General features: G+C 50.1%; 7 protein-coding genes across 7 annotated transcripts; 4 read left to right on the top strand and 3 right to left on the bottom strand.

Moving 5' to 3' along the window:
* Positions 1 to 201: 201 nt before the first annotated feature.
* Positions 202 to 697, bottom strand: FOBCDRAFT_22179 (uncharacterized protein). The gene has a single exon (XM_059609586.1). It carries the CDS (start codon positions 595 to 597, stop codon positions 298 to 300), a length of 300 nt encoding a protein of 99 aa, XP_059466944.1. The 5' UTR covers positions 598 to 697; the 3' UTR covers positions 202 to 297.
* Positions 698 to 1,989: 1,292 nt separating this feature from the next.
* On the bottom strand, positions 1,990 to 2,472 carry FOBCDRAFT_258390 (uncharacterized protein; the record flags this gene model as incomplete). Its single annotated transcript, XM_059611222.1, has 3 exons — positions 1,990 to 2,230; positions 2,280 to 2,340; positions 2,419 to 2,472. 3 exons carry the CDS (start codon positions 2,470 to 2,472, stop codon positions 2,043 to 2,045), a joined length of 303 nt encoding a protein of 100 aa, XP_059464436.1. The 3' UTR covers positions 1,990 to 2,042.
* Positions 2,473 to 8,964: 6,492 nt separating this feature from the next.
* FOBCDRAFT_22164 (uncharacterized protein) lies at positions 8,965 to 11,084 on the top strand. Its single transcript, XM_031176261.3, has 3 exons — positions 8,965 to 9,068; positions 9,131 to 9,619; positions 9,860 to 11,084. The coding sequence occupies exons 2-3, from the start codon at positions 9,133 to 9,135 to the stop codon at positions 10,978 to 10,980; spliced, it is 1,608 nt and encodes a 535-aa protein (XP_031047394.2). The 5' UTR covers positions 8,965 to 9,068; positions 9,131 to 9,132; the 3' UTR covers positions 10,981 to 11,084.
* Positions 11,085 to 13,166: 2,082 nt separating this feature from the next.
* Positions 13,167 to 15,707, top strand: FOBCDRAFT_198594 (diphthine--ammonia ligase; the record flags this gene model as incomplete). The annotated part of the gene is made up of 1 exon (XM_031176260.2): positions 13,167 to 15,707. The coding sequence occupies one exon, from the start codon at positions 13,167 to 13,169 to the stop codon at positions 15,705 to 15,707; it is 2,541 nt and encodes an 846-aa protein (XP_031047393.2).
* Positions 15,702 to 16,525, bottom strand: FOBCDRAFT_217864 (NADP-dependent oxidoreductase domain-containing protein). The gene is made up of 2 exons (XM_031176258.3): positions 16,412 to 16,525; positions 15,702 to 16,353 (listed from the first exon to the last, which is right to left on the bottom strand). The coding sequence occupies exon 2, from the start codon at positions 16,286 to 16,288 to the stop codon at positions 15,962 to 15,964; it is 327 nt and encodes a 108-aa protein (XP_031047391.3). The 5' UTR covers positions 16,289 to 16,353; positions 16,412 to 16,525; the 3' UTR covers positions 15,702 to 15,961.
* Positions 16,526 to 17,014: 489 nt separating this feature from the next.
* Positions 17,015 to 18,804, top strand: FOBCDRAFT_290076 (argininosuccinate lyase; the record flags this gene model as incomplete). Its single annotated transcript, XM_031176253.3, has 6 exons — positions 17,015 to 17,075; positions 17,134 to 17,351; positions 17,405 to 17,598; positions 17,651 to 18,043; positions 18,102 to 18,192; positions 18,271 to 18,804. 6 exons carry the CDS (start codon positions 17,015 to 17,017, stop codon positions 18,715 to 18,717), a joined length of 1,404 nt encoding a protein of 467 aa, XP_031047386.1. The 3' UTR covers positions 18,718 to 18,804.
* A 1,942-nt stretch (positions 18,805 to 20,746) lies between these two features.
* Positions 20,747 to 22,536, top strand: FOBCDRAFT_217858 (uncharacterized protein). The gene is made up of 3 exons (XM_031176251.3): positions 20,747 to 21,032; positions 21,476 to 21,884; positions 21,934 to 22,536. The coding sequence occupies exons 1-3, from the start codon at positions 20,898 to 20,900 to the stop codon at positions 22,290 to 22,292; spliced, it is 903 nt and encodes a 300-aa protein (XP_031047384.3). The 5' UTR covers positions 20,747 to 20,897; the 3' UTR covers positions 22,293 to 22,536.
* The last annotated feature ends 25 nt before the right edge of the window (positions 22,537 to 22,561 follow it).

Raw genomic sequence — 22,561 nt, 5'->3', positions numbered from 1 at the left:
TGCGGACCCTCTGCAGGTGCAACATCAAATAATAGTCCAACAGAGTGAGGCTGGTTGACTTAGTAGGTAGGCAATCCAACCTCTCGATCCATACCGAGGGTCTCATGAAGCATGCATCCCAATCACATTCAATTCATTGCAGAAGATTCAAGTCACGCACGGAACCCAAGGTCCGCCATTGACCCCGACAGCATCTCAAGCCTGTTCCACGTGGGTTGGTAGGTTGGCAGTTTTCATCGAGGGCATGCCCAAGACCGTGCGGTGTTGGTTGATAAGGTTGACGGGAAGGCCACCAGACTACTCACATTGACAGGCCGTACTAGCATTGTAGACTGTACCATAGACCAAAGGCTTGCTGGATACGGTTGAGGCAGAATCGCAGTTTCGTTTCGGCCTCTGTATCTCGCTCCTATCACACGTGCCCCGGAAGGATCTATTCCCATTAGGCGGATGTTGTGCTTGATGGTGAAGCTCAAAGTGCTCCATCAACAGCAATGCAAAATGTCTTGCATCAAACAAACCACAAAGGAACTTGCTCGACTCGTATGGACCGAGCCTCTTGACCTCCCGCTCCATACCGTAGTAGATCGTCAACATGGATTGATAGGAACTCAATCCGACTACCAGTTCATCTTCTCAAGCGTCGAGGTATGATCCTGCGCGATGCTGGGGTGCGATGTGAAACCTTCGAGAAGTCCCAAGGACATGGTCGGCGGAATGGCCAGTCGTCTTGGACAAGGTAAGTATTATTAGCGTTGGTTCCGGTTACCATCCAGCCAGGGGTGCCCCGGCCACCAGCTGATTTTGAACTTTCTCCAGTCCTCCACACAGACGGTTCCTCAATTTATCTCTGTGGTATCACGCTCTTGAGATGACTCGCGGTTGAGTGGGCCACCCATTCATATCGACTTTTATAGACGGAACAGTCAAATCGAATCGTCCATGTGCAACTATCACCAGCCAGGCACGTCCGATTCTGCATCACGGGTCTAGCCAGCCATTTCTCCAATCGAAGGCCAGTCTGCGAGTTTGGTATGAAGAGCCGCGGGTGGGACAAGGTAACCCCACTAATTCTCATGCTGGGTGCATGAACGCGTTGGATTGCCGGGTGTCCTGGGCCTGGGGACGTAAGACAAACGTTGTTGATCAGTATCTGACATGCTCTTACTACCCTCTGATAATTCAGGCATCGTCTCACACCGAACATCTGCCAGCCCAAGAGGTTTGCCACGACGACACCACCTTTTAGCAAAGACGAGAACCATGAGATGGCCTGGACTGGTCGTTCATACGTAGCCACTAGCATTAACTCATGATTTTCATCAAGCTGAACTATAGATTTGACTCCGGTCAATTAACACGGGACGACGACACTCTTTGGGACTGGCTAGCACCAAGCTAAGTCAGACACTGTCTGTATGTGAACAATCTGAGTCCTGAGAGGTGATCTTCCAGAATCATGCCAGTAGGAAGGGTCCGGGCTGAACAACCAGCATATTGATTCGTTCGAGACTGTATTTGGCCGGGCTGAAATCCGGGGAGCGTCCCAAAGGCCGGAGGACAGGGATTATTACAGCCTAAGTCTCCGGGGACCTTATCAACGAGACTGGCTGGCCACACGGCTACCTATCCGGGCCGTTGCCAAATCTCCAACGAGTCCCGCCAGTCCATCTCGAAACAGGGGACCCCCTGACGGAGTGGAACCACCAGGGACACCCCTTGTTCTACCGCCCATCAGGGTCCCATCCACTCCTAGACGGTACAGTTGACCCAGGCCCAGGTTAAGCCAAGCAACTCGCCTCCCAGAGACGATGTGCCGGGACCTCATGATGGTACCGACAGATGAGTCGAGAGGTTTGATTGTGAGAATTGACTGCACACCTTGAAATGTCTGCTTCTCTAGACGAATATCAATGATTAGTTTTGTTAATTGAAGAAATACATATTCAGAATGTTGTGCCACGGCGGAAAGGCATTTGGGATTCTCAATGCGAGAACCTCTCTCGCAAGCCCTGGCAGCCGCGGACACGGATTCAGATTGCCTACAGTCTGGGGTGGTTAGGCGTAGTTGGTGGCTCGCGGAACAAAACGAATCCAACACGTCGGATCCTCTCTTTTGCCTCGCTCTCGAAAGTGGTTAGCTCCCACTGATATCCAGCTCGGCCAAGCTTGCACATCCGCTGCTGCACCAGGATGTCGACACCCGGCTCCGCGAGACCAGAGCCTGCCACTAACAAGACGATGGAGCTGTCGATGCCCTCAATGTTCAGGGCCTGTACCATCTTGTGGTCTCTGCACGACGGCGGTGTCGATAGCTTCAGAGCACGTTCTTACAGAGACCTGTAAGGTGAAGAGAGTCTGCAAAAGGCCCACTAAGAGGATCAGTGGAGCTGATAACTCGAGCGAGCATAGACTGACGGGCGGCCCAATAGCCCAAAACTCTTCAACGTAGTCGCTTGCCACTGATATCATGTTTGCAAGTGGCCTATGGTGACTACTGTTTGCATTTCTGGGGTCATCGCTCAAGATGGGCCACAATGATGCGCTGAGAAATCTTTTAGGCTGGGCCAGAAACCATGAACAGCCATGTTGAAATAAACCCTGTCAATTTCGCTGTTTTGTACATAGCTGGTTGACGCAGTTGGTGATCTCTTTCTGGTGAGCTATAATTCAATGTGATCTAGGAATATATACGATGCGACGCCTTAGACAAAGGCAGGACCTTGTTCTTTTGCAATCTGAGAGGTCTGAATATGTTTGTTCGCGGCACAAAGCCATACACTCTATCAAAACGGTTTGCTAGGAAGCTGTTTGTGTGACAGCCACAATTGGCTTTTCTTGTTCTTGTTCCTGCATAACGGTGGCGGTCGCTTGGAAAAAAAGCCCTGTCTGTTATGTTTCTGCATCAGTTTGGAACGCTGTCATGCAAGGTACCAAGAGTTGCCACCAATAAGTTGACATGGGCCAACGAGGGGGTCGCCCTACTAACGACACGAACTTGCCCACAAGAGCTGACCCGAACTGTCAACGGATCCTTGAGGACCTAGCAGGCACCCCAGAATCGTTAGTTGCCCGGCTGTTGGAGGCCATTGTCATGGATGACTACTACCTGACAGGAAAGATGAAATGCTCGGTTTATCAAGAACATTGAGGGAATGAGGAGAACCCCAAGTACTGTGGGAGACACCTGGAGGAATTGATCAAACGAAACAAATGTATACGATCATAGCCCAAAGTCTGTGGCAGCTTTGAATCGGCAGAAGGATACTGACGGGTTTAGTGGTGAAGATCTTCAGGAATTTGGCATGGGTAAGTGTCTTTGCTGAGAATAGTTCATTGAGACGTGCGAGAAGGTTTGTATGGTTCTGCATTTGGAGGACCGAGACTAGTACCTACAGATGTACACCCTGCGGGCGCTCGTATGCATAAGCACGCACAAGTACTGACCTAGGGACACAAGACCGAGTCCATCTTTGGGCTAAAACATCAGGAATATGGATCCTCCTGTGCATGTGCGAGCTCAGGTGCTTGTGCATGTGCGAGCTCAGGTGCTTGTGCATGTGGCTTGCATCAGGAAATGAGAAGTCGATTTGTGCCTTGATTGTGCGTTGGGAGGCGTCCAATGTGCTTATTTGAGCAAGTGACCCATGCACTATTCCACATAATGCCATCCTCGTATGAAATGTTCCTGGCTAATGCAACCCCAAAGCATAGCACCACAGTCAGGCACAGCGACTTTGTGCATCAGCTAGGGTTTCAGGTTTGAGGAATACCCTTATGATGGCCAATGGGACACCACCCGAAGCTCTAGCCTGGCATCGGCGGACGGTCACAATTCGGTCATGCCGTTCATAATAGGCAAGGTTAGAAATTATTAGTTATCCACTACACTGGTCCGTAACGTCGCGTCCTTGACGAGAGGAGATGATCGTGTATGGTGGGTCAAACCACGGCTGACTTTTTTGATAGTGAGGCGGAAACACGGGTAGAAACATTCGTATCAGAGACATCCAACGGAAGCCGTAAGAAGGCGAGACAAGCTTGGAGGACATCTCACGAGCTATTGTTAATGCCAAGAACGAGTGTGCGTTGGAGTACACTCATTTATCGTGTACAGTATTGATCACCAAAGTGTTTCACCTGTCCAAGATAAGTTTGACGATTGAAGGGTTCCGCACCGAAGGTTTGGGACCTTCTGGAACGTCGAGCTTCCGACCGAGGCTAAATCAAAGCCGGATTCTGGGGCGGTTCATCGCATGGTTCTGTATGTATTGACCTGTGGTCGTGGAGCCTCATATAAGCAACCTGGCAATTGCTCCGTTTGGAGTCTGTAACAATTCGGGGACATTTCCGTCCGGGGCCAGGTGTCCCAGAGTATTGGAAACCATGTATGTACGGATACTAATAGGGTGCTTTCTGCCGTAGCAGTCGCTTGGTGCTTGGTTTGCTAGAGAGCTCAAATTACTGCTCGGCTGCCCTTTTCATATTCTAGTTGAAGTAAGACATTAGGCGAAATTTCTCATTCAATTTGGATACCGACGGGAAAAGAGACCCTGGTCCCGGCTTCCCGTTGAGGATTCATATGATCTAAATGGAGCTTTTGCTGCTGCGCAGATGCTTGGGTTGCGGGAAGAGGCGACCGTTCATCATTTCATGGAGATGCCATGAACATTGAGGACGACTGAACCCTTGAGAGGAGGTCAAAGTTGGGATGACAGACGCTTTGGCACGAGAGAGAATGCCAGACGCATCAGGGAATCGAAACCATAGTGTTCCCGAACACCATATTAGAATCGTCCGTGTTAGTGCAGATCTCGATCTGAGCGGTTTTCACCATGTGGCCTGCCTGATCTGATACCTATTCTGACTCGCTGTGGGCGCAATGGTGAGACGAACTATATCCAGCAAGCTGGAACAGGAAGGCACCGTTCTAGGCGAGTCAATTCTGGCTCTTTGACCATCACGGTTACAACAAGCATGAGTGTGGTAGTTACATACTGTCGTAAGTCATTGGCCGTGGTGCCATTGTGACTGTTGTTCCTGATATGAAGTTGCTTGACTCGATGTCGTTGCCAACAGCCTATTGCAGTATGGCACAGATGACCGAGCTGCACTACCCGGCGTGCACTGGCTTGTTCGTGCGCCCATAGCGATTGGGGGAGCTGGGCAGCTGAATATGTGGCGTATTTAGATGTCCATGGTGCTCTTAGACCACAAATGATTGGGGCATTGAGGTGGACCGTACATAGCTACTGAGTACGGATAGTGGTTGAAGAGACAACTGGAGTAATAGAGGCAGCCTGGGCAAGGTCCAGACAGCGAACAGGCGCATTTGAACGCCCAGGCCAGGCGGGACGAAGCAAGAAGCCAAGACTCGATCGCATAGAACCTTCCCAAGAAGGGACGGGAAGTTGTTGACAATTGGTCGGGTTGGGGGCCGGACGTCAGTCTCCAGGGTCATGGATTGTACGCAGTGACGGGATGAGATGGATATGGGCATTCAGGACTTTGGGTTTGCTGGGTAAGATTCTGACAGTCCGGGTACCGACCAGCCCTTATCCTGGGACGTGGAAGCTGGGATGCTTCTCTGACGTTACATTTAGAAGCCGTCGTTGCTTCCTTTGGACCCTTGGGCCAATTGACAGCCTATCACTACAAAGGACGGTTGGCTGGGTCATGCTTATCCTTGTTTGAACATGTCAAATTACTCTATCCTCCGGAAGGCAGATACCAATTATCACTTACCTTAGGTAAGAGTAGGTTCCTACCTAGTTGGCGATCGCATGACCGAAGCAACGATATTGAACCCTTCCATATAGGTAGCCCCAACAGCATAATGGAGAGAAGCTTCGTAGAACAGTGGCCGACGATACCTTCGACTAAGCATGGATAAACACCCCCACCCTGATACAGCTGTGTCCTGCACAACGTAATTCGAAAGGATGGAAAGCTGTGCCTGCAGTGCAGCAGTCGATGTTCCTGGTACCTGAACGGCATAGCACTTACGCAATGCAGCTCCAGCTTCGCTGTCGCCCATCGTCATACGCTATACGCAATAGATCGCCCACTAGGTGTTCTCATCCACGACTCAACTGGCGCGCGCAGCGCCAACACACTGGGTCATATGTATGCTGGTGTTACAGAGAATAATGTAAGTTCAGCTCGGTTCAGGTACGAGATGCTAAAGTTGCATTAGTGAGTCGTAGCTATCCATCACCTCGTACCTACCTGCTAGGTACCTTAATGCTTGGACCCCTCTGTAGCAGCTTGACCTAACTGGGTAGGTGCCGTTGGCGCTCCGTCCCGTCCAGTTTTTATGCAGAGATATTGGGTGATGAGACGTCAAAGAGCGCAACCGGGCTTGCCGCATAAAATTAATTCTCATCTCAACGGGGCTGTGTGGCATTCCCAAGCCAACCTATTGACTATTCTGGGCACCGATAACACTTTTGGGTACAGCGCGGACCAGTTTAGCGACTCCACACGACAATTGCTTGTCTCTTCAACCCCAAGTTGTCGAATTTAGTGGCATCACTTTTATATTGAGATGATAACTTGGCTCGTCCTGAAGCACAGGATGGACTTTGACCGAGATGGGTATCTTTACATGCTGACAACGAGCTGTTACAGCATCGCGGTGCATGATGCGAGTCAAGCAAGACATGCGAACTGATAGGCAAGGCGAGGTAATCACTGTAGAGAAAAGAACCAACCAGGAACTCAAAGATGCCTAGCAATAAGCAATCATATCAGAGACTTGGATCTCGGACAAAAACTGCAAAACAGCAACGGATCAGTTCGGCCAAAAATCAATCAGGCGCCCGTTTCTCTCAAGGACTACCGACCTATTGTGTCATCAAAGGTCTGGCTTTCACTCGTTGTTTCAAACTTCCAGCTATATTCAACCATGATTGACCAAGCCGTCCACCAACGAGGCATCTCGCTCCATATCGTCATCTATACTTACGAGCTTGTGTCCAACCAGAGACCGAAGCGGCCAGTCGTCACCACAGGCTCCTTCTAATCTTGAACTACCAGGACGAAACAACGACGGCTGCTTTGACGGGATGGGTGACGTCGAACGCTCCACAGAGTCGAGTAGTCTGCCAGAGCCCGCGTCAAGGTGATCAGCCAACCTAACAGGTCTGGAAATGAAGCAAGCGTCGCCTGTACCTTACATAGCACACCCAGAGATGCATCGGGTGGAGGTGATACCATAGCCCGGCGAATGGAAGCGTGCATATCGGCGCCGTCGACTGTGTAATGGCAAAAGCGGACATGAGGAGGTGCACAACGTTGTTCCGAGTGGACAGTTTTGGAGTTGTGCACGGCCAGGGCCCATTATGGACGTGCCCAATCCTCATTATGAACTTAGCATACAAGTTATTTATTATTCTGTTACAATGAGGCGCGGCGAGTCTAATGCACCTTGATGCATGGCGACTCGCCAAGGCACTATCCTATCAGTGAACGGGATTATGCAGTTTCTGTGACGCGGTTTGCGGTTTGCGTGCCACCTGGGGGTAAGGGAGGCCGCTCAAGGCGAGTGGTATTGCACCATGGCGCGCACTTTTTCCAGGGCCATCGCATAACTCGCGGCGTGTCTGCCATCCTCGGGACCCCACTGGTTGATGGGAGCCCAAACAAATGGAAGGGATAAGACGAGGGATGTGAGAAATGTGCATTGCGATGTGCTCATCATTAATGGCGGCTGTGGTATACATTCCGTTCGTCGGAGGGCTGGATTATGCTATGCTGGACTCGGGTTTGTGGGTGATGAACACACACATCACACACCAAGCGCGTACGCAAGCCAACCAACAAATAGTCAAAAAGGGAAAAATATGACAGACTACAGAAGAACGAGACACCAGAGACAAGACATGGGACTTGTGCACACTCGCACAGGTCTTGCACAAGCGACCGAGGACCCTCTATTGCAAGCTTTTGATTTTTCGTGCCATCCCATCCTTCCATACAAGCATCCACATGAACATCCATACCTTATCCACTACTTTATGGCCGAGCTCGTTATTCAGTCGGCGCATGGGTTGTTGCATTGGTGTACAAAGTTGGGACTGGATAGGCTTCGGGGGCTACTCTCATACCGCGGCGGGCCATCCGGCGACGGATAGGCTCGAGGTTCCCAGCCGATACCGTCCAGAATTAGAAAAGCCAGTGGCTGCGCCATAGTGGTGTGGATGGGGAGCCGTGGCCCCATGGCCTGTACTGGCAAGACTGCCATGCTTAGTATGCCCATGGGCTTAAGTTGAAGAAGACCAGGGACGCCCAGGCCCGCACCTCATGTTTCCCTTGCCCCAGACATGACTTGGGTGCTTTGACAGGGGCCTGGGGGCACTCTGCCGTCTGGTCCGCCGCTGGGCCCTTGAGGGCGTGTGTGGGCGTGGGACAGATTGCGAGTGACAGGCCTTTGAACCAAAGAGTGAGGGTGGTGGATCCAGAGGATGGGATGTGGTGGTGGTGGATCAAGATCCACAGCTCTCTGACCCTGGCTTGGTGATTGAGACACGACATGGAGGGTTTTCTAACTGACTGCCTATCGAGCACATCTGGTGTGAATACGCCAGTCCTCGTCGTCAGTACTTATCACTCCACGTCCCCGTGCTTGTCCATCCTTCGTTTCCCTCCTCATCGAAAGGTATGATCGACAACCGCGTCGGATCTCTGTAATACTCTCTTCTCTTTTATACCAGGTTCTTCCTTCTTTTGTGAATCGTTCTTATTTGCTGGATATCCTCGTTCCTCGAGAGTCCCTCACATTCATTATAACCACCTCTTGCGGCACTCTCGATATACTTGATAAATCTCTTGTGCTTGCTTCAACTACCTTGGACTAGACTTCAGACCTTACATGTACAACAAGAACGTCCCCAATCCACGCACCTAATACCGAGTCTCAACTCGTTGTCCACTCTTTGGAACACCACAAAAGAACCGAACACCACACCTTCATTAGGCCGATTGCCAGTCAAGCAAACTATACATACACCAATACCAACTTAATATCTAAACCCTCCAACCCGCTAACACCACAGTCAACTCTAAAGGTTTGTGGAATCCTGCAAATACCAGACGATGGAGATTTGGCTAACACGATAGTCTTGTACAGAAATGGATTCCACAATGATGCCCCAGGCCGTCGGCCAAGCTCCCTTCTACTTCTATAACCCTGAGTCCAAGCATGATATGCGACAACACTTTGCTCAGCAACAAATGCATATGTATCCCATGGTTCCTACACTGCCTTCAACTCCAGTCTACTCGCGACCCAGCTCAGCCAGCAACTCTCAGCCCCCCACTCTGTACAGCAATGGCCCAGCCGTCATGACTCCTACTGCCTCGCCACAGCCCATGTCGCATAAGCCCGCCATTTTGTTGGAGAATGAGCTGTACGAGAACTCGTACTTCCCTTCGACACCACCTCTGTCGACCTCTGGTAGTACCATTGGCAGCCCCAGCGCCTGCGAGGTGCTCCAGACCCCGATGAACCCCATGTTTTCTGGACTGGATGGTATCGATGGCTTCAAGGAGGCTCTCGAGCCTGTTGAGACTGCAGTACTCGACTGGTCCAACTGCGGATCTCCCCCAATGACACCTGGTAAGTTTACTTTTATCTCAAAGCCTCCCATTACCGGATCGTACAATGGTATTGTGCCGCAAGCTCGGCTTGAGCCTATTTTTGGGCCTGGTAGCGGGCAAGATGGTGGTGCTGACGTTGGCTATCGCTATCTCGGCCCAATCACCTTTTGAGGCGCAGACCTGCAGTGCGCTGTCCCAGTACCTGAACAGTGGAGCAAACACGGGAATGACCTGATGGAGACTAACTGTGCAATGATAGTGTACCTTCAATCTCAACTCGGCAAGGTTCCCTCTCTTAGCAACACCGCCAGCGACCTCGTGTCCACCCCGTCTCTGTCTCCCTCACCCGCACCTTATGCCCGCTCCGTCTCTACACCGGATTTGGACGTCGACTTTTGCGACCCAAGGAATCTGACTGTTGGTACTGGTGCCATCAACAGCACCCTCGCCCCTGAATTTGCTCTCGACGAGATCAAGGTTGAGCCTAAGATTGCTGCTCAGTCTTTTGACTTCAACCCTGCTGTTCCCCACGGCCTCCCCACCTTTGAAGACTTTTCTGATTTCGAGTCTGAGGACGATTTCGTCAACAGCCTCGTCAATCTCTCTGAGCAGCCTGCTACTGCTTCTGCTGACATCACCCGACCTCGGGCTTGCACTGGCTCCTCAGTTGTTTCTCTTGGCCACGGCAGCTTCATCGGTGACGAGGACCTTTCATTTGACGACAACGTGGCCTTCCAGTTTCCCTCTCATCCCAGCCCTCCAGTCTCCTGTGCGTCCGAGGACTGCCACAAGGACAAGCGTACCAAGAAGACTCACGTCAAGGAGAGCACCGCTGGCCCTGTCATGAACATGGCTGCTTCCGCCACAGACTCTGGTAACACTCAGGAGTCTTCCAACCAGGCTGCTGAAGCTAGCGACTCTGGTGCCTCATCTGGCTCAGAGGGTTCCCCTGCTCCTCTCCCCGCTCCTGCAAACCGCCGCGGTCGTAAGCAGTCCCTCACCGAGGACCCTTCAAAGACCTTTGTCTGTGATCTCTGCAACCGCCGCTTCCGCCGCCAGGAACACCTCAAGCGCCACTACCGTTCTCTGCACACCCAAGAGAAGCCTTTCGAGTGCAACGAGTGCGGCAAGAAGTTCTCCAGAAGCGACAACCTGGCTCAGCATGCTCGAACCCATGGTAGCGGCGCCATCGTCATGAACCTCATTGATGACGACTCACACGCATACGATGCCTCCATGATCCCTCCTACGGCCGAAGATTACAGCAACTACGGCAAGGTCCTGTTCCAGATTGCCTCTGAGATACCTGGCAGTGCAAGTGAAATGTCCTCTGATGAGGGCAGCGACCAGGGCAAGAAGAAGCGCAAGCGCTCTGACTAAATGGTCCATCAATCATACATCATTCAAAATGCTCAAGAAAGCTAGTCGATTATCTTGACATATGCCCGATACGACGCTGACGACCTTCTTCTTCTTCGGCCATCCGCTCAAATTTGACGGTGGCATTTGGGTCACGGAACATTTTCCATTTAGGTTACAACCTTGGGTAAAAGGGAGTCTTCACACAAAAGAGTGCAAGCGATAATGAATGCATTTACACATCGTCACCATACCTGTATCAACAATATCCACAGCCTCGCTACGCATCACGACACTAGGGAGGACATTTGATTTCATCGGTTTCTTGTTTTTGAAGAATTGCAATGCATCGCCAAGGTCAACTGTGCGATACAGCTGGTTGAACTTGGCTTTCTGGTGACTATATTCAATGGACACAACTGGCGCGAGAGGGGAAAAATTATTTGGTTTTGAGAACATTTGGGAGCGGCTCCCTCACCTCACATCAGAATCGTGATGGATGAGTTTGCCAACGACAACGACCACCATAAAAACTTGGCGGCTTGCCGTTCTTTACACTCGTTGTAATCATCCTGTGCGGCTGGAAGCTGGAACTGAAGGCTCGCCGGGACGACGGTATCACTTGAGAGCAGTGGGAGATGAAGGTGAAGGCGTTTGTCTTTTTCTTCTTCCATATTCTTGTGTTTACTCTGATTCTTTGTCTGTCGTTTGCCTGTTGCTGGATTTTTAGAGATGTCGAGTACAGGAGTGTGCCGGTCACAGTCATTGACAGACGCTCATCCTCACAACAATTCATGTAACAATTTAGAAGTTTGGTCTATTGATCAACAATTTATACAATGCTGCCACATATCTCGTTCATCTTGCCTGTGATTTCTTTCTTTGGAGCAGCGACTTGACAGTACGTTGACTTGTTTAACTTGACATAACACTCCTCATTGCTGCTACTTGATTGTACCTTCATCCTCCGAAACCTCAACTAAGAACCATGTCAACCTTCTAAAGACTGATGGTATGACCTACGGGACCTTGTGTGAAACCTGGCTCAGCCACTGGCGCGTCAACAGCTCAGCCATGATTCCCTCCCGGAGGAGCTCTTGATGTAACTACTATATCTCTGGCTGGCTGGCTACCTACCTGCCTCTCCGTAGTCTGTTCCTCTTTTGTCGACGGATCTTTCAGTCGAGGCTAGGTCGGAATAGAAAAGTCCAGTTCGGATCGGCGATCTCGTGTGGCGCCTTGGGCGCTCAGGGACGAAGACCCTGTCCGTGCTGTCCGTGTTGGCGCCAGTGTCGGTTTTGAAAATCTCTGGATAGCGCAGTCTGTAGGTGGGACTGATCGATTACCTTACTCGCGACGTGAGTAGGTGATGTACATGGAATCCATATCGTTGACCTAAAACTTGATACAGAACCAGAGACCCTGGATTGCCATCTCGTACCGTCTTCGGATGATCTTCATTGCCGGATCGACTCCCCGTCACTAGGTCCAATACAAAGAGGACCCCGAGGCGGAGATGAGATAGAGACGAGGAGGTGAGGAAATGACTGTGTACATGGAATGGGACTGTAACGGTTGAATGTCGCTAATTGCCATTTCCCCGGCTGATATTGACAATTTGACGCCTTTCCTTTTCAAACATTGGCATTGGGTCCGGCTGGTCAAGTCGAGGTCTCGGGGAAAAGATAAGCTCTTGGGTTGGTAGGCTAAAAGCGTTGTTGGTTCATCCGAGAGGGCACTTGTTTATTTTGTTTTAGTTCAGCCAAACCCAAGATGAAACATGGTGGACTGACTTTCTCATGCCTTTCATGGAGTAGTAGCTCACAGGCTAACAAAAGCTTCAGTAAGTTATCGCAAAATTCGTAGTCAAGCTTGATGGTTGGAAGCCCAGGGGCCCACAGAGAAACCAGCCTAAAACATCTACTACCAAATGAATTAGCTTGGCGCTATCAACATCTTCTCCTGCACCACACACCTCATCCCAATTCACCACCAAACTCCGCTACACTACACCACATCAAATGTCCGCTCCTAATTAAAAGTACGCCAGAGGCTTTCTTCAAGCCTTCCACCCCGTCTTTAGAATAATTGCTAAACTGGAGCTAGAACTATCCTTCAGGTCTCATTTCCCAGCCTCTAGCTGCCTGCCTGACTGGGTACAACTTCCGTACAGCAGTGCCTGGTCAACGGCCACTGTTCTATCAGCCATGTCTTCTGAAAAGCTCAATGTCATTGCTCTTATCTCGGGGGGCAAAGATAGCTTCTTCAGCCTGATCCACTGTCTCGAGCACGGCCATCAGATCGTGGCTCTTGCAAACTTGTTCCCAGGACCAGCACCAGACTCAAGTTCAGCTATTTCAGGCGGACAATCACCGTTCCGCCAGGAAGACGCCACCAAGGCTGAACCAGAGACCAATCTCCAGACACCTTCGGATCTCTCATCTCCCGTGGGCTTCCAGCGCATCGATCCGGGTACCTGGACACCCCAGCCGCCTGATCCTGCCACAGGGGATCATGACAGCCTTCGGCAAGGCCAGGGCTCCGGGGAATCTTCCGACACGGACCTCAATAGTTTCATGTACCAAACAGTCGGGCACGAAGTCCTCCCCCTGTACGCCGATGCAACTGGCCTGCCGCTATATCGGCTACCCATCACTGGATGTGCGGTGCGCCACGAGAGGGACTACGATGCCACGGTTAATGCCCAGGACAAGGTCCAGGAGAGTGATGAGACGGAGTCCATGCTTCCCTTGTTACAGTCCATCATTGCCCGCCATCCAGAGGCTAATGCTGTATGCGCCGGTGCCATCCTCTCCACCTACCAACGCACCCGTGTTGAGTCAATAGCACTGCGCCTAGGTCTTGTGCCCCTGGCCTACCTATGGCAGTATCCAGTCTTACCACCCCCATCCGCAGCCATCTCAGCCGATACCCAGTTGTTGATTGATATGGCCAATGTTGGATTAGAGGCACGGATCATCAAAGTTGCCAGTGCTGGACTAGACGAGAACCATCTCTGGGAACGGGTGTCAAGCGAAACAGGCTCGAGTCGTGTCAAGAATGCATTACGCAAGTTTGGCTCAGCTCAAGGTGCGGCAGCCCTAGGAGAAGGTGGTGAATTTGAGACGCTCGTCCTGGATGGCCCATCTTCCGTGTTCAAGAAGAGAATTGTTGTCCCAGAACAGGGGCGTAGGATAGTGCGTGAAGGTGGCGGTTGCTCATGGCTTATGTTGGGTGGTGCACGGTTAGAAGACAAGCATGATGCTGCAGCCAAACCAGCAGTTCGGATCCCCAATCTCCTCGATCCTCACTTCAAGACTGTATTTGGCGACCTGCCGCAACCCTTGAACGAGTTGAAAGCCGCAAAGGCTTCTGCCATTTCAAGGAGGTTGACGTCACTATCCCAAGATGCAGGGACCTTCACTGCTGATAGCGAGGTTTTGCGTTGGTCTGTACTTCCAGACCTCGGGTTGGATGAAATACCGATACAAGATGAAACCATCCAGGTCGTAGAGAAGATCAGAGATTTGGCGTCAGGGGCCGGTGTTCGACTCTCTCAAGTCACAAGTACCATCGTCGTCTTAAGGCGCATGTCAGACTTTCCTAAGGTTAATGGCGAGTACGGCAAGATATTCACCAGGCCGAACCCACCGTCGCGAGTGACCATTTCCTGTGGTGACCTCCTACCAGCTGGTGTGAATATTGCCATCTCCCTAGCTGCTCCTACACCTAAAGCGATACCGGACCGCAATGGTCTCCATGTCCAGTCCAGGTCATACTGGGCACCTGCAAACATTGGCCCCTACAGTCAGGCGATAGACGTGCCCGTGACAGCTCAAGACCAGCCTACAGGTCTTCGGTGCATCTCCATTGCCGGTCAGATACCCTTGATTCCAGCAACAATGCTCCTCCCTTCCACATCTGAGAAGTCACACGAGCTTCAAATTGTCCTATCTCTGCAACATTTGTGGCGAGTTGGTCAGGAGATGAAGATTCAGTGGTGGACAAGCTCAGTTGCTTACTTCCCCCGTGCCAACTCGTCCGAGATCCAGCGCAGCGCCCAGCTGGCAGGGTATGCTTGGAAACAAGCACATGGATCCCCTGATGAGGAGGGAGATGGTGATAACGGTCCTGATCTTTGGGACTTAAAATACAACCCTGCTTACATGTCGCTTGGTAACGATGACAAGACAACCCGAAAGACCCTTCCGGACTGGGAGGCACTGACTCTACGTCAACAGAATGAGCCTGAGACTTGTATCCCGCCTATGTTTGCTGCTGAAGTGGAAGAGCTGCCACGGCAGGCTGCTGTGGAGTGGCACGCTCATAACGGTCTTTCGAAAATTGAAGAGGCGAGCTTTTTGATGTGTTGCTTGCCTGAGCTCACGCTCCCAGGCTGGAAAACATGGCATTCAGTCGTCACAACCGCAAGTGCTACTGTAATCTACAGTACAGCAGCATATTCTCATGCTGACAGGCCTCATTCCGCTTCCTTGGATAGCTTGAAGATCGATATGTGCAAAATCATGCAGGAATCACTTCATCAACTCCACCCTCATGGGCCAGAAACGGTTCAATCCAAATTGACTTTGGTGTATGCAGATGCGGCTCAAATTGTTTCCATATGGAACAACCTTCGAGATAAATGCGATGTTGCACTTATCCCGTGCCGGTCAATCTGGTCGTCTGATGGACAAAGTGTTGCTATTGTGGGCTTGTTTGAAACGATCTTCATACGAGAATCATGACTTTATGACTGATTATATGAATGCATTTACAAAAATATACTACTTTCAAAACGTCTTCTATCTCCAATCCCCTCTTATCCACACCCAACTTTGTACAACAGGCAAATATGTTGGGCCAAGCCAAGTCTCGGAGGCAGCTCCTTGTCTAGCAGGCTGAAACGATGGTGTTTAACTGGTTTACAAAATACACAGCCAATACTACCCGATCTGTCGCCTCCAATCTGCACCATAATCCTATTCGGCAATACTTGTTCCTAAGCACTGACGTATTTCATGTGTTGAGGAGGATATCTGTCACCGGCAGGCGTAAAAGATGCAAGTAGCCTGTCGATATCGCGCAAGTCCTCGTCTGTAAGATCGATGATTGTCGCGTTCTCTCGGATACGGTCGGGCTTGGTAGAGCCAGGGATGGGCACGATCGTAGACATCCCCGGGCGACGAGAGAGTGATAAGAGCCAGTTGATGGCGATCTGGCTCACTGTGCATCCCTTCTTCTTTGCAAGGGCTTCGATATCATCAACTAGCTGGGCATTCTTGCGGAAGTTGTCGCCTTGCCAGCGTGGGTGGATCTTGGCACGCATGTCATTCTCTGGAAGATCCTCGACAGGCTTGATCTTGCCTCCGAGGAAACCTTGTCCGAGGGGTGCTAGACTTTTGTGTCAGTGATCATGTCAATTCCTGGGATATTGGAGTAGAGTCCTTACAATAAGCAAGAACTAGAATGCCAAGTTCGCCACAAACTTCGAGTAGGCCGTTGGTCAGGGGGTCTATCAGTCAGTTATATACCATAGTAAAGCTTTACCTCCTAAGAGGTAATAAATATTTAAACTATATTAAACTTTAAAGATACTTAGATACACCTTTTAAGGCTAACTTATAAACTTTATATTTTATTCATAATATTATTTTAAAAAAGAGGTAATTATTTAAGTAACCTAATTATTTTAAGAAAAGCAGCAACTTTTATAAAAATACACTGCCAATTTGGCTCCTGCGGTTTAACATAATTCGTGGCCGCATCATTATCATCACCTGATTATTTACCAGATGAACTGGGGCTCGCGATAACAGATAAGACATGAAGTGGGACACCCGTAACACTTTCGAACTTGATTAGCCCCGCCCTCGTTTTCAACCTTTTTAGTCAAGCAACATTATTCAAATTGACTCACGTCCCTTAGTTTGAACGTCAATTGCTACAACCACGCTGTAACCTCAATTGCTTCTATCAGTTCTATCGAGCTTGAAATCGCAACGAGCTGACAAACGCGACGATCGCGACGAGCGCCGAGAACAAATACTCCAACATGGCGGAAAAGAAGACGGACGCCCCGGCAACCAATATGCTCTGGGGTGGCAGGTTTACAGGTTCAATTGTCCCCGGACACAAGCTTCGGATCCAGTATACTAACCTTGCGATGCCCAGGTGGGATTGATCCGCTTATGCATAAGTATAATGCCTCTATTATATACGATAAGGCTCTCTATAGAGAGGACGTTCTTGGATCGATTGCTTTCGCCAGGGCCAACTCAAAGGTTGGTATCATTACCGAAGACGAATTTAAGATGATCGAGCATGGTCTGCTTGAAGTGATGGAAGAATGGAAGCAGGGAACCTTCGCTATTATGCCGAATGATGAAGACGTGAGACGCTGGCCCACGCCACCTAACCTCCCGAGGCTAACACAATGAATCAGATTCATACTGCAAACGAGCGTCGATTGGGAGAGCTTATCGGAAAGGACACCGCTGGCAAGCTGCATACAGGTCGCAGCCGCAACGAGCAGGTCGTTTGTGATATGCGCATGTGGCTACGTGACCGCATCCGTGAAATCGACAGCCAACTCGTTGCTTTCCTACAAGTCCTCACCAAACGCGCCGAGGCTGAAATGTAAGCCTGGCACTACATCCGAACAAAGCCCCTTACTGAGTAACATCAATAGCGACTACCTCATGCCCGGCTACACCCACTTACAACGCGCGCAGCCAGTTCGCTGGGGTCAGTGGATAATGTCACATGCTGCTTCGTTCAAGCAGGATCTCGAGCGATTGCGCCAGGTCTTCGAAAGGGTCAACCTTAGCCCACTTGGATGTGGTGCATTAGCTGGTAATGTGTTTGGCATCGATCGAGATGCAATAGCTGCGGAGCTTGGTTTCAGCGGAATCACCCTGAACTCCATGAACACTTCAGGCGACCGTGACTTCATCATCGAGTTCCTAAGCTGGAACTCGATATTCACCAGCCATATCAGCAGGTGGGCTGAAGATCTCATATTATACTCCACTTCCGAGTTCGGGTTTTGTCGTTTGTCAGATCTTTATAGTACCGGCAGCAGGTTCGTTGTATCCATCGCGACTCCCAGGCAATCCCATAAGACTCTAATTCACGTCCAGTTTAATGCCGAATAAGAAGAACGCCGACAGTTTGGAACTCTTGCGCGGCAAGTCAGGTCGTGCTTTCGGTCAAATGGCTGGGCTGATGATGGTGAGTTCGAATACAGACATATCAGCTCATGAGTGATCAGGAGCGGATCAACAGCAGCCACTAACAGATACCTGATAGAGCGTGAAAGGCTTGCCAACTTGCTACAACAAGGACCTTCAGGAGGGATGGGAACCCATGCTGGATTCGGTCCAAACTGTTTTGGACAGTCTGGGCATCGCCAACGGGGTTATCGCCACTATGACCGTGCGGCCTGAGCGGATGTTGGCTGCCCTGGATAAGACGATGCTTGCCACTGATGTCGCGGAGTGGCTGGTGCGAAACGGATGTCCTTTTAGGGAAGCTCATCACATTTCTGGACGCGTTGTTGCATTATCGGAAAATACGGAAACCCCGATGGATAAACTAACCCTGGAGCAACTGCAAGCCATCGATTCTCGATTCACAGCGGACATTGTGAAGGCATTCGAATATGAGTCGAGTGTTGAGGCGAAATCGGCCAGGGGCGGTACTAGTCGATCAGCCGTGCTGCAGCAGATTCAGGAACTCCATGCTATCCTAGATTAGAGGTCTTATGGCCCGGTGCATGGGCTAGACATCAAATAAATGAGCACGACAAGATACCTGCTTCAAGAAACTCAAACAAAACATCTGTAGACGAACTGGACATGAGGGGAGATGTTCGAGGTGAAGGTGCCTTCGTCCATAGCTGAAAGGCATCTTTAATTCGAACCGTCCACGGAGTTATTCAATGTATGCTTCTCCTCAAATCTCATGAAGAGATCCCCCGCCGATTCATCGTCTAGGATGTCCTCCAGAGGTTCATCGTCTGAGAAATCCTCCCAAATCTCCTCGTCGTCGTCCAAAAGCTCATCGATGCCACTTTGGCTGATCTCGTCATCGTTGGCTTTTCTTAGGGCGATAGCAGGGGTTGCCTTTTCGAGAAGGCCAAGCAACTTCCGAACGTCCAATTCCCATCCCTTCGCGCCACAATCAGCTAAGGAGAAGTGGAAATCAATTTTCCCAGGAAGAGGCATGCCGAAGGCCCTCAGCAGGTATGCCTTGACTAATCGAATGGTCATAGTCACATCTACCCCGGCGTCGTGGGCATTCAAGGTCAGCCTCCGATCCTCAGGGAACAGGGTCCCGTAGAGCTTCGAGAGTTGCAAGGACAGCACTCTTGCGTCAAGTTTCATTTGACGCCGGATAGTATGATACCATCCCAGTGGCTGATCGCTAAATTTCCATTGAGGAATCAGCAGATCTTCGGCGCCCGCAGTCTTGAGAATGTAATTCAAGCATCAGATATCGAGTTGAGTCCTTGCCCAACTAATGCAGGCTTCTACGGGCCCATGTTCCTAGGGAGGAGAAGGCAAGTTAGATGAGTAAAAAGCAAATAAAAGAAAGCGGTAGAGAAGGCGAATGTTGCACTTACATTGATATACTTCCGTATAAGGTCTGCAATTGCATGACACGTCAGACCTATCATTCTGTCTTCCTCACGGCCAGGCTGTAACCTTTGAATCACCCTAACAGAAGCGAACGGGCCGCGAGCTTGGTGAAATTTTGAAAGGCTGATCTTTTGCCGGAGTTCCCCAACTGTCATCTCATGATCTATGACCGTGGGGGGACAACCTGTCGCTCAAAAGCATCGAATATAGCTACCTGAAGGGGTAGTGGCCCATCGCCTGAGCAGATACACTCGAAATCAATAATGAATGTGTTGTGAGGGTTTTAGCGCAACCTTCGAAGAGAGGAAATCGAAAATTCTGCGATAAAATTGACCTGGTAGCACGATCCGACTCTTTCTTTGAATGAAGAGAGTCAAACTTCTTGTATCCTTCACACTCTCTTAGGTGTTCATCCTCACATCCCCGAGAGAAACGACGGAGACAGATTGGACAAAGCTGCTTTGGACAGTTATGAGGCCCGTTGCGCTCAACTATATAGGAGCCGCTGGAACAAAGCATCTTTGTGCATTTTGCCCAATGTGCCGCAATTGTGTCAACTTTGAGGGCGTGCCTGCAGCCTGGACAGATCCGAGTATTGCATTCAGTATCGTGCTGAGAAATCTCCTTATGTTGCCCAGTCTTGCGGCAGTAGTTGCAACGCGCTGGCCGTGCTTCAAGGCCTGCAACCTCATGCTCATCCCTCATCGACGTTAGATAGTGCTTGTTACACCGGGAGCATATCCACTACTCACAGTTCTGCAGATGCTTATATATTTTAATTAATAAATTTTTATTTTATTTTTTTTTATAAAAAAGAAAAAAAAAAAAATTATAAAAGACTTTAATTTATAAAAATTTACTATAATAAAAAAGCATCTAAGCTGTTAAGGACTAGTTTAATATGCCAAAGTGAAAGTATTCAGACCTCGATAGCCTTGGTCTCACCGTCGTCATTCTGTTTCCTTAGCACCATGACGTGCTTCTGCTTAATTTGGTATCATCCAATGAAGATACAGATGCTACAGCCGCTGAAGAGTGCGGAACGCCTCCACCGTCACAAGCCACAACCCCACTGCAGGAGGCTACTGGGTAGTAGGTACTAGGACCTCAGACTAAGCTTGTCTTGACCTCAAATGTTTTTTGACTTTACAGTAACCTTGTCAACGTTAGAAAACACGCACGCAACGCTCGACATATCGGACTAGAACTGTTCCGTCTGTTCCTAACGCTGTGTCGCAGTACCTATAGCCGCGTTCTATTCTAACCAGGACCCTTGACCTTTGCCAATCGATAGTGATGGCTGAGAATGCTCTAGATGCAGATGCCAATGCAGATTCAAATGCGAATGGCCCCGCCCGACGAGCATCTAGTGTTGGGTTCCAACTAGGACGGCATTCATCTTCAAATGCACGCATAAATGAGATACTTGAGGTGTGTATCCTCCTGTTCTTGTAAATGGAAGTGAGTGAGACAAAGACACGGCACGGGTGGTTCATGAGACATTGTGCGGGACGGCCATGTTCTTTTCAACCAGCCTCATGTGCTCTGTTCTGTTCTTTGCATGTCATGCGGGCTGGCAGCTATTCCTTGCAAGCCCGATAACTAGCACTTCAGGCTGGTACCGGTAGATATCGACATGCATGTGGTCGACTATCTCGCCGTCCGTACAAAGATGGTCTTTGTGGCGTCTGGGAAACTGCCGGCCCCCTGCTCGACATCCAGACCTTAGCCTCCGAAAGATCATCCGAATCTCGCGTGCTCTTTTGGCTCTACTCCTCCTCGTTGTTCTTCTCTTTCGCTTCCTCTCAGTATCCCTCGCCTGAGTACCCCAATGTTGAGTGAGCGCTAACAAGAACGACTTTTACGCACAACAGAACGCTCGTGAACGCGCCGAATCAATGGCTGGTCCCTCTCCTACCCATCTCTCACCCCGGCCCGCCGGCAGTCCCATCCTCCCGCCCAACTCGTCGCTCAGGCCCAGCCCTGTCAACGAGGACAGCAGCGCCGACGAGGCTACTGGATTCATATCTCATACGCCACCTCTCAATTACAACTCGCTCAATGTTACAAGTACCGCGACCTCGGCCCCGCAGATCCGTAAACCATCCTTACGCCAGCGACCATCTTCCCAACAAAACAATGGCGCTGCCCAGAACCCTGAGACGACCCGACAAGCCAGCTCAGAGAGTGGTAATACGTCGTGGTGGCAGACCCAGGCAGAGAAGTTTCAGTCGATAGAGCTGGAGAACAAAGGCAGTGTTGCCCGAGACCACCTCGCCATCGGTAAGCTTCACCCTTGGTACTTCGGGTTAACAATCTAACAACCTCCAAGAACGAACATTTCTGGCATGGCTACGCACATCTCTTAGTTTTGCATCCATAGGGATAGCAGTGACACAGCTCTTTCGCCTCAATACGTCTCTCGAAAGCGAGCATGGCAATAACTCGCGGAGCAACACCCAGACACTACGACACATGGGCAAGCCGCTTGGCACCACGTTCCTCGGTATCAGTATATTGATTCTCTTCCTTGGCTACAAACGCTATTTTCAATCTCAGCACTGGGTCATGCAGGGCAAGTTTCCTGCTAGTCGTGGTACAATCATGATTGTTGCGTTTGTTGCTTTGGCGATTATGGTTGTCTCTCTTGTGGTAGTGATTGCTATCCACCCGTCTGAGCATGAGCTATAATTTCTTGACTCGACTTGTAGTGTACTCTGACATTACTTAAGATTACATCTAGTATTACATTGTTAGCGCTGGAGCGATAATGTTTCTGCTTATGGCAAGAGGTTTGGTTTTGACGCGGCGCATTTATGGGGGGTTACATCATGACTTGATACCACAGGAGTATTTGAGTGTTGAGCTCTGTTCGTATGAATATTCTTATAGGTTGGCGTATATACAAATATCTGAAGTGAAAGACACCAATTACTGTCAGTATTGTTTTATAGGTAATT

This window comes from Fusarium oxysporum, chromosome III (assembly GCF_013085055.1).
Source record: "Fusarium oxysporum Fo47 chromosome III, complete sequence".
In the NCBI taxonomy this organism is placed as follows: Eukaryota; Fungi; Ascomycota; class Sordariomycetes; order Hypocreales; family Nectriaceae; genus Fusarium; species Fusarium oxysporum.
The sequence above is the reverse complement of the archived record's forward strand: the minus strand, read 5'-3'. Positions and strand labels throughout refer to the sequence as shown.